The sequence below is a fragment of the Pyrgilauda ruficollis genome, unplaced genomic scaffold (assembly GCF_017590135.1).
Source record: "Pyrgilauda ruficollis isolate IOZ18807 unplaced genomic scaffold, ASM1759013v1 scaffold49, whole genome shotgun sequence".
Taxonomy (NCBI): domain Eukaryota; kingdom Metazoa; phylum Chordata; class Aves; order Passeriformes; family Passeridae; genus Pyrgilauda; species Pyrgilauda ruficollis.
In genome coordinates, this window is record NW_024526488.1 from 2,266,693 (window position 1) to 2,280,547 (window position 13,855).

The window sequence follows — 13,855 nt, forward strand, 5'->3', positions numbered from 1 at the left end:
ATGAAACAGACAACAAAATGTTTCACTACTTAAGTCCATTGTGTGTACAATGAATACTGCACAGGGCTCTGAGTCCTCATTTCGAGGGGAATACAGGCAAACAAGGAAACAGAGCAGAACAGCAATGCTGAGCAGAGATATGCTTCCATATAAGAAGAGACTTAATAAACCACTGTTCTTCAGCTTTGGGAATGCCAAAACAAACAAAAAACCACACCTCAAACAAAAAAACAAACAAACAAACCCCAAAAAGTAAGTAATGTATATGCTACCTTCAGTTTATGGTTTTTCAGTCTAGTAAGAGATTAATACTTTTCACTATTGAGATGCTAAAATGTTCCCATTCTACTCTCACAAAAGTTCTGGAATTTAAGAGTCTACTGCCTCAGACTGCTAATCCATATTTTTCTATCTTCCTTCACAACCTTTTTACAACGTGGAAGCAGTTTGGGAGTACTATCTGCACTCCCAAAACATCCTTGTGATGTAAGGGATGTGTTTTAACTTCAGATAAACTCTGATGGACCATTCAGGCACTTCATTCCAAACAGCAAATGAGTTTCTGATAGCACTGACTGTGGGTGGAGGACTGCAGCTAGCAGTGTACCTCAGCAATCAATCCAGTATTGATCAACACCATCTTTAATGATCTGGATAATGGGGCCAAATGTGATCTCAGCAAGTTGGCTGATGACACAGACTGGGAGGACTGAATGTACCAGAGGGTCCTGATGTCATCCCAGGGGACCCTGACAGGCTGCACAAATGGACTGGCAGGAGCCTCACACAATTCACCACAGGGAAGTGGGAACCTCCACACATGGGCTGTGATAACCCCAAAATGCAGCAGGACCGCTGGCATTGACCTCTGGAAACCAGCTCCACAGGCCAGACCTGGGGTCCCACTGGACACCAACATGAACAGGGGCCAGCAATGCACTCCATGGTGGCCAGGGATGTCCTGGGCTGCATTTGGAGGAGTGGTGCCAAGAGGAGGAGGGAGATCCTTCCCCTCTACTCAGCACCGGTGGGAGCACACCTGGAGTGCAGCATCCAGCTCCGGGCCACCCCTACACAGACGTACTGGAGAAAGCAAGCAGGGCTCTGCAGCACAGATCACAGGGGGAAAGGCTGACAGCACTGGCAACATCCAGCCTACAGAAGAGAAGATTCAGGGGGAATCTCATCAATGGGCTCAAATTCCTGAAAAACACATGTTAAAATACAGAGTCAGGCTTCCTTCAGCAGTGCCCTGTGACAGGACAAGAGGTGATGGGCACAGGCAGAAACACAGAAGGTTCCATCTGAACATCAGGAAAGATTTTTTTCACTGTGAGGTTGACAGCGAAAGGGAGGTGGTCCAGGGAGGTTGTGGAGTTGAAACCTGATGCCTGGTTTCAACCATTACATTTCTGTCAATGTAATGACAGAAATTCATACAGTATCACTGTCAGGAGGTATAAGATGTAGGTAAAGCCAACAGTCTGAAATAAATACGGTATTTTGAATACAGTTTTGAAACATAGTGTTTAACACTCAACATCTCTTAAGGAAACAACTGTATTCCTCTTTGTGTTTCTTCCTCACACTACAACTCCAACTTCCCAAAGTCAGTGAAGCAGGAGGAGGCAAAAATTAAAACCAATTATTTTTTATCAATTACTGGACTGATATAGAATTCATTTCAAGATCGTGAGAATACATTCTATCTGTTCACAGTTTCACTGTTAGCACAAGAAACAATGTTATCCCTTCCTGTATTTAAGAAATGAGTTACAGTTAAAAAAAACCCAGATATATGTACCTGTGGCTGAAATGGTGGAGCAGTAGGCCCCTGCATCCCTTGTGATTGTTCATCCATTCTATCACGCAACAATGTCCCTTATGTCCTGAAAAGAGAAATACAGTCATTACACTGTAATTCAGCCAGTATTATAATTAATGAACATCAGCAGAAGAACAAAGGAATTAATCTTCTCAATTGTATGCTTGAGTTTAGGAACATTTAACCAGCTCTGCACTGTTTGGGGAAGGAGGTTTTCTTATGTTTACCTGTTCTATGAAATTAAATAAATTACTATAGGCACGTGAATTACTTTATTAATAATGTGAATTAAAACTACTTGCACCAGACAAATTACTCTGCCTGATAAAACTGCATCACCCCATTACTCCTCAGGAGCACGAACCACTTGTTTAACTATATAGATAGGCAGCAGGGCAAATAGCAGATCAGCAGAAGAGTTACAACTGCAGCACACATACTGCAATGCATTGATTTATCTGTAGATTTTAGGAAATATGCAAGAGTAGTTCCACCCAAACAGAAAAAAAAAAAAAAAAGCTATGTACACAGTACATTCTGACAAGCTAGTTAAGAGGCTTTTGGAATACCCTGTTAGAGCACAGACTCCACTCCCAACTGTGATCTTCTCATTTCCCATCAGGAACATGGGAGGAAAGATGCCTGTCACATTCCCAAGATAGACACACAAGACTTTGACCAGTAATAAGAGTTGCAAAATGCACTGAATCATCAGCAGTAAAAACAGGAAAGACAAAAATGCAAATGCTACTAAGATTTTTTTCCCCTCAACTAAGTGCATCCTTTCTTAGGCACTCCTGAGGGGGAGCAGGTGCAGCAGCCATTGTTACTGGTGCCTACTGATGCCTTGTTCACATGAAGACAACACAAAAGTTCACTGGTGGCAAAAATCATGCGTCTGATAGGGTATTATCCTTGCTTTTCAATTTATTGTTTTCTTATTCCCTGCTCCAATTCCTGAATGTTCTGAAGATAGAAAGCCAGACATAGAATCTTTTCTGACACCGTTAAATGTTTAACATGAGGAAATTTCCTGTAATAAATTTATTCTGCTAAACCTATACATTTCCACATACAAAGCTATTTACACTCCACACTGATTCCTATAGCTGTTAAAACACATGCAAATCTTCCCAGTAATTCCTCTAGACTATTCAAAGGGTTAGAAATAACTCTCAACAGAAAGCAGAAAACCTTAGAAAACCTTTTCAAAGGCAATTTCAAAATATTCAAGAAAGTAATGAATGGTTTGTGCTCACTGCACTGTTGCCACACTTACAGTATTGCTGTGGTAAGATCACGAACAGACAAAAGAGTCGCCGAGCAGCCCTGCAGTTTCTCGTGTGCTGTCCTTGTGTAGTAAGCAGTGGACAGCATCCACAAACAAATCATTAGTGATCTGCTCTCCCTGGCCCATTGAAAGCAGTCACCCACATGCCATCCCAGCTCCATCAGCAATTCCTGACACCAAACCACAGCCACACTCCAGACCAACCAAAGGTCCCCTTAGGCTTTGCCTTTCCATCCATCATACTTCCACACAAAGCACACAAGCTGGAGCTTCCTGCTGTTCTGTATTACCTGTAACTGATTCAAAGACAAAGGAGATCCAAAAAAGCAATTTCAGGCAGGTCAACAGAAAAAAAAAAATCAATTATCAAATTACAGTGAGAAGCAGAGAAGAGGAGGTAGTAATGCCAAAATTTCCAAGACTGTCAGAATGGCCATGCTGAGAAAAGGAAGTCAGCTGCCAGAGCCAGTGCTCACCACTGACCAGGCAATCTTTCAGCCAGCACTAGGACACCAATACTGACATTTTTTGCGAGTTCTAAAACACCTCCCATGCAACCTGCCCTCAGAGGCAAGAAATCATAACACAACAGCACTGAAAATTAAACCATGGTTACAGAACGTCAGAATTTAGACTCTGCAGCTAGATTCACAGGTGTTGATGCAGTTGCAACAAATCCCAGGGGAGTAACAGCAAACTTAAGGAATCTTCTGTTAACTTCTTGTTGTAGAGTTCTATCACTCCTAAGAAGGCAATTTTTTTCTGAAGTGCTATTTTGAAGAATCTTTATATGAATTTAACTCTCGTCAACAGCATCAATATTTCTACTGAAGGTTTCGCAGTGTTTCACTAATATGTTTCAATATTTAAAATGTTGACCATCAACAGGTAATTCCTATGGGCCAAACATTTGCTTCAAATTGCCAAGAAGTAAGTAAATAAAACCTTTACCCTCTATTGCAAAAGATTAATGAAACCCAAGCTGAAATTTTTAGTTTATGTACGTTGATTCAAAATATATAACCCATTAATCTTGTCTGAATGGTCAGAAGCACTGACTGAAAGTGCTCAGAAATTTGTCCCTCTCTTTCCTTTTTAAATTTGAGAAAATACTAGAAATGGGAGAAGTCGTATTACTACCACTGCCGGCAACTCTGCCCTCTGTGGCTCGTTTTTGTAATAAAGCAAGCAAACCAAAGAGGTAAAACATTCTAACAACACAAAGCATGGAAGATTTATTAACTCTTGGATTTGTTTTTCCTTTTGCAGAAAGACAAAGATAAGTATTTTATGTCCATATATGAAAGTTACTTTCATTTTTAAATTTTTCATCTTTGAAGACTGCATGATAGATTCATATTTTTGAGAATTGTGGCATTTTGATCATACAAAATCAGAGATGCAAAGATTGCCAGGGATGCAAAGTAACTCTTTTGTACTATAAAACACAATATAAGTAAAAATTGGATTTTTGTTGCTTGAAGACTGTTTTCATTGTCAGGCATGTCTTTTGCCTTAGTATTAACTCCAAAACTCACAACACAGTGCTGTAATTTTGTTCATCTTTAAATTTCAATTGAGGCAATAATTTTGTCTCTTCCAAAGATGGTTTTCAAGTTCTAATTTAGAGTGACAAGACACTAAAAATACCCCAAAGAGTCCATGCCTGTTTAAAATTGAAATGCAAATACAAAACACTCTATTTGTAACATGTCTGTCACCTCTTTAAACAAGTAACACCACCTTCTGCAAATCCATCACCCTGAAAAAGGTTCACAGAAAAGAAGCAACAGGTGAGGTGAGGCAAGTCAACCATAACAGCACCTCCAAAACCTCCAAATGCAACTCATGTTTTTCAGTGCTCTCAAACCGATCACATGGGGAGGGAAGGACTCCTTGCCTTCACCATACCCCTTGCCAAAACAAGGAACTTTCTAAATCATCTATCTTGCAAACATGATGTTTACCATTTTGATGATGAAGATCATTTGGATCTGGACAACCTGCACAGAATATGGATCACAGGAACACAGGCATATACACTAAATCTTATACTCTGGTTATGGCTGCTAACACTTTACAATTATAGTTAATACTTCTGGTCAATTACTAATATTTTAAATCTTTGACTTTTTCAGTTGATCAAAACAGTAGGTGGCACCTATGCATAAAGGATGCAGAGTGAAGTTCCTGGGGATACAGACAACAGGACCAATTTTTCATTTGAAATCACAAGGGCACAGCAACTCCTCGTACTCCACAAGGCAGAAAAGGAGCCCTCACCGGTAAGTCAGACCACCAAACCCCAAGTGCCTGACATGGGAGGAACACCTTTTCCTTCCTTCACAAACAGGCCTCGCTGTTCTCATTCACTTCCCCAGCGGGCACCTGTCAGAGCGCTCGGCTCTGTGCCCACCCATCTGAAGATCACACCGATATAGAGCAGCCCGAGAGGCAAGAGCGCGCTCCCACACGCCAAGCTCCCGTCCCACAGGCAGCGCTCAGTTTTCCAGGTGGTTTCCAGTAGCCAGCCAGAGGAGAGGCAGGACTACCCACAGCTCTCAGTGCAATCAGAGCAGAGGAGCCACTCCTGAACAGGAGCCAGAGCTCATCGCTTCCATTTCACTCAAATGGATTCTAAAATAATATTTTTTTAAAAAAAAATCTAGGAAAAACTTGAAATCCTTGTGACTTAAGTCTAGCAACTGTGTCTTTAAAAACATGATCAGACTATTCCAGGAGAAAAAGATTAAATGCACTGCTTAATCACATGAAACATGCTTTTTAAGAGCTAGTTTCATAGCTCCAAGTCCATAAAGCATTCACACTGAATTCACACAGTATTTAGGCAAAAATATTATTGCTTTAACAGATGGCAGTTCTTCAACAACAAAAAAAATACGTTTTCCTGTAGAAAATATCATTAATAGTCCCAATATACATGGTTTCCATTAGCTACTTGCTATGCACTTGTTTGTCAATTTTGCATCTTAAGTGAGAACATACAGTAATCAATGTCAAAGCAGAAACAGCTATACTTTAGGAAAAGAGCATATACTTAATTGAATGCTCAGAATGTTACAGTTCTGCTAAGAATCTGAGATGCTCAGCCTTCTTTTTTTTCTGCAAAATATAGCTGCAACTACTCCACATAATTGCTAACACAGAGAAACGCAGTTACACTGGTTCAGGATGTGCTGATCAGGGACACGGTCAATTTGGCTGTTCTTAAAGAATGGAATGTACTATGTTTACTTCTGGATTACACCACCAATTAAGGCAGATAGTTTCAGTTTTCACTATAACCATTATTTTAGTTAAGTTAGAGACAAGGCTCTTCAGGAACAATTATTTTTTGTAAATAATTTTCTTGTAAATTTTGTGTAAAGTTAGATTCTTCAGTATGTTACATGGATTTAAAATGAAAAATTTTAGATCAACAAACTTCTCATCTTTACTAAATTTAAAGATAAGGATCAGCCTCAGCTGGGGGGTGGGGGGGGGAAGCCAACAACACAAATCAATACGATGATTCCATGTAAGAACACAAGCTAAAGAAATATTCCCATTTGCTTATATCACATGTTGAGCCTCAACTACCCAAATGAACAATTTAAATGTAGGTAGAACATTCAAACAGTCCCCCTGGTTGAACCTAAAAAAAGCAGAGTGCTGTGGAAACAAGGGTTTAGATTTCCAAGTGCCTTCCTGAATACCCACCGCAGCAGCGCTAATCCCAGCAGCGTGCGCTAATCCCAGCAGCGTTGCCAGCCTGACTCCAGCCCTGCTCTCTGTCACCTGCAGTCACACTGACATCACCTCCCAGAGCCAAAGCCACAGACCTTGCAGAGGAGACAAATTTCACACCCAGCAGTAACAGCGTGGCCCTCCAGCTTGATGTGAGCAGGGTAAAAATCAGCCACAGAACTGGTTTATAAGGCAGACTGTCTTAAGTCATTCTTTACCACTTTAAGGCAAAAACTTGGCCACTGGAGGGAACTGGCTTGGTGGTCAAACTCAGTCCACACTTTGTCAGGTCATCAACACTGATCAACACTCTTCAGCACCCACTCAATGCTGGCAACTCGGGGCAGGCTGCAGCTTATAATGCTTATATTTACATATATTTTATGTGCATGTATTAATAATGCAAAATGCATTTAAACTGACACCCACTTGAAGTTAGCCTGCCAAGACTAACTGACAAGGGACAAAGCAACCTCAGTACTGGAGACCAAGCTGACCATTGTCACAATAAAATGTCACACATCCCTGTTAGTATACGCACACACATATAAACATTATATATATGCATATTAATATATATATATGAGCACATGTCTGTACACAGATTATGTACCTATACCTAACTATGTACATACATAGAACATTTCATTTTTACAACTGACAGCTAATAGTAAATATTTGCTTCACATTGTCCAAAAAACTCAAAATGTCTTCTAAAGTGTGGAAACCACATACCCATTTGTCAAATTCTCTGCAGAAGCATCCACACCAGAGGGAAGCTATACCCACAACTTTAAATTACTGAAAGCAATTCATAGAGAGAATCCATATACATCTATGTTCAAGAGGGATTAGTTTTCATTTTAGAAGCAGTTTCTAAAACCCAGATCAATACTCCCCACAGGATGCCAAGCCACTCCTCCCCTCTGCAGGGACAGCCTAGAATCTGAACAATACAAATTCCCAGCAGTTGTTAATCTACAGGTAGATATTAACTACCTAATTGGAAATAATGCATTTTTCAGCAAATTTATGTCAAATTCTGTACTCATGGGCAGTCAAGTCAAAGCAGCCAAAAAACAGACAATTAATCTGGGATAAAAGTTGGTTTTAGCAAGAGCAGGAGCAGCCACACACAAATAACACTTTTGGAAGAAAGTAAGGGAATACACTAAGAGTTCGTAGGCAATTTTCTCATCCATTTGGCCTGACTCACCAGGCTTATTTTCACTCCAACCCTGAAAACACACATGCCACTCACTGTCATTCCCCAGCTACTAAGAGTTTGCTCTGTCAATGCTGTCTGACTAGAAGATGAAAGTCGAAGCTCTCCTGCTTCTCAAGTCTGCTTCCATTCCTCTTCATTTGCACAATTTAGAAAGTTAGTTTGTTTACTTCTCCCTCTCCATTTCAGTTATGTCACTCAAGTAAATTGCTTATCTTGCAAGGTGCTCCCAAAGGGTTATACATGCACTGACTTGCCCTTTATTGAACTGTTTGTTTGTTATTTCTTATGAACTGAAAAAGAAACAGGAACTGAAACTGCTTGAGCAGCAAGCTTCTACATTTTTCATTTAGTTTCTAGTCACCTGAAGAAACTTGATAACCCATTTCTTCATACTCAACAGTCAGTTACAGAGGGCATAGGTAGATGATAATAACATCACGGTGAAAAGTATTGCAGGGAACAATGCACTGTATTTAACCATGATACCATCTAGAAAGCAAAGCCTCAGCCCACACCCCACACCACACCAGGCTGTGCTCCTGCGTCTGTAAGCAAGCAGCTCTAAGACATGGTGAACAGATGATGTGATGCTGCCCCTTCCCCTGCCTTCAGCCATGACTCCCAAACCCTGTTCCTTCCAGTGGGACTGCTGTGACTAGCCAGACTCCTGGTAAGCAAAGTGAAACTAGCTGAAAACTAACCTTGACAAAGTCACTTTTTCCCAGTTCAGTTCCCAGAATCGTACCATTGCAGACACAAGGACGGGTCTGTGATGGCAAAAGACAGAGTGGAAGACACAGAACTGCTCTAGCCCCAGCTAACTTGGATCAGCTGAATCTACTGCCAAATTACATCTCTAACATGCAATTACACAAGTCAATCTAACGGCTCAGTAACACAAAAGATCTTTCTTTCTCTCACTCTCTCTGCCACACGATCCCGCATTGCCATCTTGAACTCTCTGGCCCTGTTGCCAAGCTGATCCAACTCCCTGCTGCAGCTGGGCTTCTGCCCTGCAAGCAGAGAGCAGAACCAGCATGAGCAGCACTCTGCTGAGCACCAGAGAAAAAAGTAAGAAGGGGAAGTTCAGGGATAGGAGATGTAGGAAAGGGACTATAGAAGAAACAGAACATCTTCCCTCTGGAAACAGTGTGCTATTAAGTTAGCTCACCTCCTTTTACTGTGCTTCGTCCTCAGTAGGGAGGTGAACAAGCACTTCAAAAAGCTGCAACAGCAAGGCAAGCACCACAACAGAGAGAAGGCAATTCACTCAACACCAACACAAGAGTTTTGTCAACAAAATACTGTATGGGAAAGCAGAACTAGGAAACAAAATAAACAGAAGGAACGTAAATAAGAATAACAAGTTAAACTGGAAAAAGGAAAAGAAACTAAAAGGAGAAAAAAAACCCAAAGCCTAAAGATGCTCAGATAAAGGAAGCTAAAACATAATTTAGAAACCCTTACAGGTGCAAAACCCCACAGCTCTCACAGAGAGGGAGTCCTAATGAAGGCATGACTTCAATGCACCTATAAAAGCCAATTATTCATAACGAGATGCTGAAGAGATTTTACTAAAAGTGTAAACAGCTGATCTTCACACAAGAGTTAAAAACACAAGACAAATGAAAAGACTGGAAGCACTGTCAGATAAACCCATTATGGCTAAGCACAGGGAAAATACATCCTATTTAGAAGACTGAGTGGACACAACCGTGCAACAACTCTGGCTGACAATGTCCATGTTGCTACAGGTGGAGTAGAACACATTCAACAATAAATTCCACACAATCCTCAAAGAAATGTCTCAGTATCTTAGAAAGCAGTGCAAGACATCCTGCTGCAGGCGTTAGATGCACATTCTCAAGCTGAAAAGATTTATCTGTAACATCTAGTTTAAAATCTGCTACCCCTACCCCAAAGATGATAAAATGAACGAAGCATTATAAAGAATCAGAAAAGGAACACCAGCCACATTTAACAGGCTTCCTGTGAACCTCTGAGCAGCATTACCCTTGACTCCTGAAAGTAGCAAGTAATCCAGGATCCCTGGGTCCAGAAGCAAGGCAGGCAGCAGCCAACAGACTCACTTCAGAGGCAAGCCAACACTCCAGTCTGCAGTTGCTTCTATGTTTTACATTAAACCACCAATGTCTAAAAGATGCAAGATCCACGTGCGGCTGTGGAGCACCCTCAGTGACCAGCAGTACGTTTGACACTGTCTGCAGGCTGCTCCTCAAGTCCTGCAGGGAAAGTTCACACACAGCCCACGTACCCAACACACAGTTCTGAATTTCAGTCAGGGCAAGGACTGGAAGTTCACTGCTGCAAAGACAACTCCTTTTTTGGATTTGCTCTCAGATGAGGACAAAAAGGGTACAGAAGAAGGGCCTCTACGGGGCAGGAGGCTATGTGTTTTCCCACCACAAGTCTTTACTTATTTTTAGAAGTAACTTTTAGTTCACCTGTGATGCTTTTGCCTTCCAGCTATCAAAGAATCGGTAATTTGTAAACTCTGTACTCTAACTGCAGAAAATTGAAATGAACTGAGAAAGACTGGTTCATCAATACTTCACAGCACCTAATTCACATACCTCCCAACGGCTTCAGCAACAATCTAATCTACAAGCTCTACATCAACTTTTATGACATTGTAAAATAATTCGTCTGGTCCAACATAAATACAGCGATTAAATAAGACAGCAATAACTTTGCTATAAATCATTCCAAGCAGCTTGAAGAAGCTTGAATGCAGACTCCCAAATGCCACATGATGCAAACAGTCTATTTACTTTATCACCTCTAAACCAAAAGAAAAGTCACTAATATCACAAGATTTGTTCACAGGATTTTCTTACAAATTCCTCTTTTTAATGTGTTGCTTAAAATTTTGTAACAAATTCCCTTGCATAAATAAGTGCTATACACCCAACAGGTTACAATGGCACTTGAAATACTGCACATTTTCTTGCTACAAAAATCACAGCTGAATCACAGATTTGTTTTACATGCCTGAGACAAATGCACAGGAGTCTCTTCACCAAAGAAGCAACTCATTGTCACAGCATTGCTTCTCTGCAGCTTTTTAAACTAACGTGACAGGAAGAATCACTTTAACACTTATTAGGGAAACAAAAAGCAATATTATGTACTTCAGACTAGGGCTCAGTTCCTTCCCATGTGGCTAGAGAAGTGAAATGGTGATAAATACAGCAAATCAGTGTTCTAAAGGCTGCCCGTATCACCACTTTGGTATTTTGGTCAGTTATTTTCATCTCATTTGCAAAGCACATGGAACGCAGATAAACTGAACAAATTCTCTGGAAATTAGTCAGTTAACTCCTAAAACTATCTATAGTATTAACCTTCACAGGATAATCCCATCATCATCTCCTAAATCCTAAACCAGAAGGGATTTTCAGATAGACACCAAATCACAAAAAAAATCCCTTGGAGTTAGAGAAGAAGTTAGTGCAGATGGACTTTTTCCTAGGGGACTTTCCAATGTAAGGTGAACTCAACCAAGCACCCAGCACAGATGTTTGGAACAATATCATACTTCAGAAGGCAGCAAGGCACTGATACTGATAAGCTGAATTTAGCACCAGTATAACGGCAGAGAGTACTGCACTAAGTTTATTACACATGGGGGGTGTATGTATGAACAAACTGCCTCAGCAAATTGTCTCTGTGCACAAATACACAGGACTGACTATGTTTTGTGCAACTGAGCTTATAGAGGGGCTTATGTGGCTCTGTCTTACAATCCAGAAGATATGACAGGTCACATTAAAATGAGCAACTGACTTCCTGCACTCTGTTTTTCATCTGACTTTCTCATTCACTCACAGGCCTTCCGATGAGCTCTAAATGTTAGATTTTTTTCTTCTTTTGAAACAAGCTTCCATGGTGAGGATGGGAATCTACTTATCTAACACATGCAGACCCTGAAAGATGCTGTGACAAGTCCATCAGAAAAAGACTTTTGGTTGAATAAAATTCCTTGATCTCAAATTACTTTTTTTTACTGCAATGATTAACTGCTATGTTGAATAAAAGATACCTATCACAAAGGCAGTATCTCCATCCTTATAGTGAACAACATCTAAGTGTGCTCTGACAAGCCATCTACCCAAACATCAGGTACTTCTAAATACAGTATCTTCATGTTTTGAAATTAAAGAACAAGTGCTCTTAATATTATTCTTAGTATCAAAACATTTAAAAATAACAAACATGGCTTTAAGTTCTTACTTTAAAGCTGCCAGACTTGCTTGTAAGTTTCCCTCTTTCCACCACAGTTTTCCTTCCTCTGCCTAAGTTTTCCACAGGCCATGAACTAATGACTGTTTTCCATGGCATTTCATCTCTCTCAAGACAGTGCAAGTCTGTAGTTTGAACAGACATTTCTACAGCACTGCAACACTTGAGCTCTCGTCTAACCTGCCTAGGGAAAAAAAAACAAAAAAACTTTTAAATTTCATTCTTCTTCATTGAGCCAATCTGTGAATCTAACCATCCAATCTTAAGCAATTTCTGCATCTCAGGCTTGTAATACAACTTTATATAGGAAATACATCCAGTACATTCCACGAAATTATTGTGCACAATGTGAGCTTTCCTGAGAGGTGATGCCACTATTGCAATCTGAGAAAACACCTCTATCACTTCAAAAGGTGACAAAAGTTACCATTCAGTTAGTGCAAGAAGGGAAAAAGAAACATTTAGAAAGTTTTTATCTAATATCAATAATTAAGCATTTGTGTGATTAATGAATACACATCCTCATCATATTTTATCAGAAGTAGGGTGATTATCTTAAGCAGCTTTACCATTCCCCTCAGAAAATGCCCCTCAAAAAATGCAGAGCAAACCAAAGCACACCGCACTCGAAGAACTGCATTCTGAACCCTGAAACCACGCAGGATCAGCTCACACGAACACTGAAAGGAACTCGGGGCCGGTACCGGGATAACCGAGCCTGGATGCTCGGTAAACTGAAGGAGGGACACTCACTCCCCAGACGGAGAACGCCTCACTTCCAGCGTGTCCCACCAGGCCCCAGCTCTCCCCAGGCCGCGGGCAAACCCCGCACTCGGGCGGCCCGGCAGCGGGAAGGCCCCGGCCGGCAGCCCGGGTGTCCTCCCGGGGAGGCGCGGGGCAGAGGCCGCCGGACCCGCCGGGACGGGGCTGCTCCCGCTCGCAGCCACAGGGCCGCGGCTGCCGGTGACAGCGCTCTTGTCACCCGCTGCTGTGTGACACTCCCTGGCTGGGCTGTCCCGGGAGCATCTGCCTGACACCCACTCCCAAGAGAGAGGAGGGCACGGGAGCCCGGAGGAAACCACGGGAAAGCGACGAGGAACACCAAGGAAAGCAGCTCCGCCTGCGGCAGGCACGCCAGAGGCACGGGGAGCGGCCGGGCCGCAGGCAGGCTCGGGCCGGAGGCGAGGCCGCCGGGCAGGGTCCCCGGCCGCCCGCTCCTCTAGCGGAGGCGGCGCGGCAGCCGCCACCGGGCGAAACACCACCACTCAGGGCGCCGCTTGCTCTGCCGGCACTCGGCAGCCTGGAGCCCCTCCGGCCGCGGGGCAGGTGCCGGGGCCCCGGACGCGGCGCAGCCCGCTGCCGTCCCGCCCCAGCGCCGCGCACAAACTTTCTCGCTCCGGCCCCGCGCCGCTCCCTCCCCGTGCGGCGGGCGGAGCGGCAGCCGCCCCGGCCAATGGCGCCGCGCGCCGCAGCCCCGCGGCCAATGGGCGGCGGCGGGAGG

General features: G+C 42.5%; 1 protein-coding gene across 1 annotated transcript in view; it reads right to left on the bottom strand.

Moving 5' to 3' along the window:
- The window catches only part of NEK7 (NIMA related kinase 7), a 68,103-nt gene that overhangs the window by 53,945 nt on the left and 303 nt on the right, over window positions 1–13,855 (bottom strand). Inside the window, 3 exon segments of the mRNA XM_041479526.1 lie at window positions 1,805–1,889; window positions 12,346–12,495; window positions 12,497–12,538. Of these exon segments, the coding sequence (XP_041335460.1) occupies window positions 1,805–1,889; window positions 12,346–12,495; window positions 12,497–12,538 (277 nt within the window).